The following is a 3,747-nucleotide window of genomic DNA, read 5'->3' on the forward strand; positions in this document are numbered from 1 at the left end:
AAAGGACCTGTGGTGACGTCACTCCGGTCATCACATGGTTCGTCACATGATCTTTTACCATGGTGATGGACCATGTGATGACCGGAGTGACATCACCACAGGTCCTTTTCCTGCACACAGCAAAGAAGAAGACAGAAGAGATGCCGGGCTGCGCGATCAAGTGGATTAAGGTGAGTTAAATTATTTTTATTTTATTTTTTTAACCCCTCCAGCCCTATTTGACTATGCATTCTGTATTCAGAATGCTATTATTTTCCCTTATTACCATGTTATAAGGGAAAATAATAATGATCGGGTCTCCATCCCGATCGTCTCCTAGCAACCGTGTGTGAAAATCGCACCACATCCGCACTTGCTTGCGGATGCTTGCGATTTTCACGCATCCCCATTCATTTCTATGGGGCCTGCGTTACGTGAAAAACGCACAAAGAGGAGCATGCTGCGATTTTCACGCAACACACAAGTAATGCGTGAAAATCACTGCTCATGTGCGCAGCGCTATAGAAATGAATGGGTCGGGATTCAGTGCGGGTGCAATGCGTTCAACTCGCGCATCGCATCCGCGCGGAATACTCGCCCGTGTGAAAGGGGCCTAAGAGAAATGTATCCTTACATTCAGCTGAGCTAGCCCTGCAAGACCGGTTTATCAGTGAATTTCCTGCTGACAGACTCCCTTTAACAAGGGTTGTCTACAATTAGAAAAGCATGGCTGCTTTCTTCCAGAAACAGCACCACGCTTGTCCACAGGTTGTGTCTGGTATTGCAGCTGAGGTCCATGGAAGTGAATAGAGATTGAGCTGCATTACCTCAAGTGTGTGCTGTTTGTAGAAGAAAGCAGCCATGTTTTTTGAATACCAATTATCCAGTGATGGCATATCAATTTGCCATTACTTCCGATAGTAGAAAAACCCCTTTAACATCCCATTCCCCCAGGTCTCACTAATTAGGAGGCAGAGATATGAGGAGTTGTTTTTATGACTTGGAAAACAGTGGCTCCCTATAGTTAGAAAACAATTTGTTGCCTTTACATTGTAGATCCACTCTGAAATACGTTCCTGAAAACCACAGTCTTCCCGCCATGTATAGGCAGACGCAGTAACGGGTATGAGAACCTCACCAAACAACCATAAGTCAGCGTCCTGAACCCTGGGAAAGTGGTTTCCTAAAACTGTATGCAATCCAGAAGACAAAGTTCAAGTAAATATAGACATATGCTTGGTGGGTGCTATCTATGACACAATCAGCAATGATATACATATAATCACAAGTGAAATTTGGATGAAAATAACAAGGATGTGCTTTCTGTCTCTAGGGCACCATATGTGCCTAGACAAACTATTATTCAATCCAGCCTTTTATACTAGACAGTCTGGCACTGTTACCGTGCCCATCGCGGTACCTATCAAATGTTTGTAAAAATTTCTGGTTTGGGGTTTGTCCCTATTTGTTGCTTGGAAGGTACTTCAGGATAAACCAGGAATCCAGTGAAAGTAATGTATTTTCCATGATTACTGTAGGCCCCATAGCCGTCATCTCCATGACTGTAGAGCCAGACTGTATCTCCAGGTTGTAGTGACAGCATCACGCTTTGGCTCTGCATCTCACGTTTCTTCGAGTGACTGTCATCGTAAATCATGACTTGGACCTCATTCTGATTCTTCATCAACTTGACGGACATGGTTTTATATGGCATTTTCCCTATGGTAAAAGAAAAGTAATAAGCCCCAGCCAAACGGCAGCGAAATTCTCCAGACGACAGGTTGAAGTCTTTGCCGATGTTGACAAACTGGGTATCAAAGGTGATTGGTTGATGTTGGTTCTTCTTCTCCTCTGACCCAACAAGACTTTCAGTTCGGGCAACTGAGAAAGCAGACCGAGGGTCTGTGTTAATTGATTGGTCGTCACCCACTGAAATCTTTTTGTAGACTTCATTCTGTTCTGAGGAGCCTTCTGTAGATGTGATTGAGTTTTGCAGTTTGTAGGAATCACTGCCACTCTGGAAATAATAGGATGTATCAGGATAGATCAAATAACCATTGAAGGTTGTATATGGTCCAACATTGCTGTAGAGCGCATATTTTGGGTCTCCATGAAGCCGAAGCCAAACCGTGTCTCCGTAGTCGAGCTGCAACATGGCGCTCTGACTGGCAACTTTTCTCTCTTTGTGGTGATGCTCATCGTAGACAATGACCTGAACTTCATTCTTGTTCTTCATCAGCATGACTGAAAGGTTTTTCTTAGGGAATTTCCCGATGGTGAAGGAAAAATAATATGCTCCAGGAATACGACATCTGAAAATACCTGCTTTGGGGTCAAAATCTCCTCCAATATTTACATAGACTTTGTCAAAAGTAATGACCATTTCAGGCCCCCCTTCCATACTGGTTGTACGGCCCACAGAAAATGCAGAGCGATAATCTGTAGCAAGAGCCAATGGAGAAATGAGAAGGAGAGGAGCCAATAATCCAAGAAGGGCTGGAATACTTGAAGCATACATTATGGCTGAAGGAAAAAAACATAATTGATTATTTTAGAAGACCAAAATGAATGAAGTGAAGAAACATCATAAAATGTCTTACACCCAATGCCTGGGGCACACGGCACGTCATGCATTACTACGGAGCTGTAGGCACTCTATGGTACCATATTATGGAAGGAAGCAATACCCATGGGTTTGGGTGCAAAACTTTTCCTACTCGGACCCGGAGCAGACACCCTAAATAAATTCACACCCAAGACTCCTAATAGACATCAGGCTCCATAAACTCACCCAGTAGCTCCTCTGCCTCCTTGCTCCTTTCTCCTGTAGATTCAGGACCTTCAGAGAGGTCAAGTGACCACCTAAAGGTCTTTTTGCAAGTCATGCACATTTTTGCAGTTTTTTTTTTCCATGTCAAAAACGGCAAAAAATAAATAAATTATGAGCTTTAAGGTTTGGGGCCAGGAATCATTGTACATAGTAGATTTGCTTAAAAAAAAAAAAATGGAATAAAACCACAATTTGCATAAAGTGATTGGGCCGCAGTGGGCTCCAGAGGTGTTGGGCTTCAGTTAAAGGGGTTGTCTGGGATTTTGATATTGATGATCTAACCAATGTCTGATAGGTGTGGATCCCACCTCCGGGACCCGCAGCTATCTCTAGAACGGAGCTCTCAAAGTGAAGGAGACCGCACCGCTCATGAGCGGCCGCCCTCCATTCATTTCTATGGGAGTGCCGAAAAGTTTGGCTATTTTCGGAAATTCCATAGAAGTGAATTGAGCTGTTAGCCGCTCCTGTGTGGTGCGTTCTCCATTCATTTCTATGGCTCTTCCGAAAATAGTCATGTGAGCCACTCGGCTATTTTCAGCACTCCTATAGAAATGAAATGGGGGAGGCTGATGGGATATAGGTAACTCCATTTTGTCTTTCTAAGTAAACGTGTATTATGGATTATATCTGACCAGTACATCTGTTTCAAGATCTCCCTTCCCCCTTTGGAATGTGAGAAACTTCCTGAGCGGTTTCAAGAATACCCAAACATTCCTAACGTTGGAAGTTTCACCTTATAAGGTCATCAGGATTTTTAATGCATAGTAGCCCATGTGTCCATACCTATTTGGTCAAATGCTGTTACTACTGCATCTTTTATGTTAATGCAGAGCTCATGTGTATGAATACTATAGGTTGTGACAAATGCTAACATATGATTGGATGTAAAGAAAGTTCAACCCCTCCTATATCAACTGTTGCTCCCCTACAATTAAACT

At 43.2% G+C, this 3,747-nt stretch overlaps 1 protein-coding gene across 1 annotated transcript; it reads right to left on the bottom strand.

Moving 5' to 3' along the window:
* Positions 1-615: 615 nt before the first annotated feature.
* C1QTNF4 (C1q and TNF related 4) lies at positions 616-3,535 on the bottom strand. Its single transcript, XM_044270589.1, has one exon. It carries the CDS (start codon positions 2,495-2,497, stop codon positions 1,403-1,405), a length of 1,095 nt encoding a protein of 364 aa, XP_044126524.1. The 5' UTR covers positions 2,498-3,535; the 3' UTR covers positions 616-1,402.
* Positions 3,536-3,747: the final 212 nt, after the last annotated feature.

Source organism: Bufo gargarizans, chromosome 10, assembly GCF_014858855.1.
Source record: "Bufo gargarizans isolate SCDJY-AF-19 chromosome 10, ASM1485885v1, whole genome shotgun sequence".
Lineage (NCBI taxonomy): Eukaryota > Metazoa > Chordata > Amphibia > Anura > Bufonidae > Bufo > Bufo gargarizans.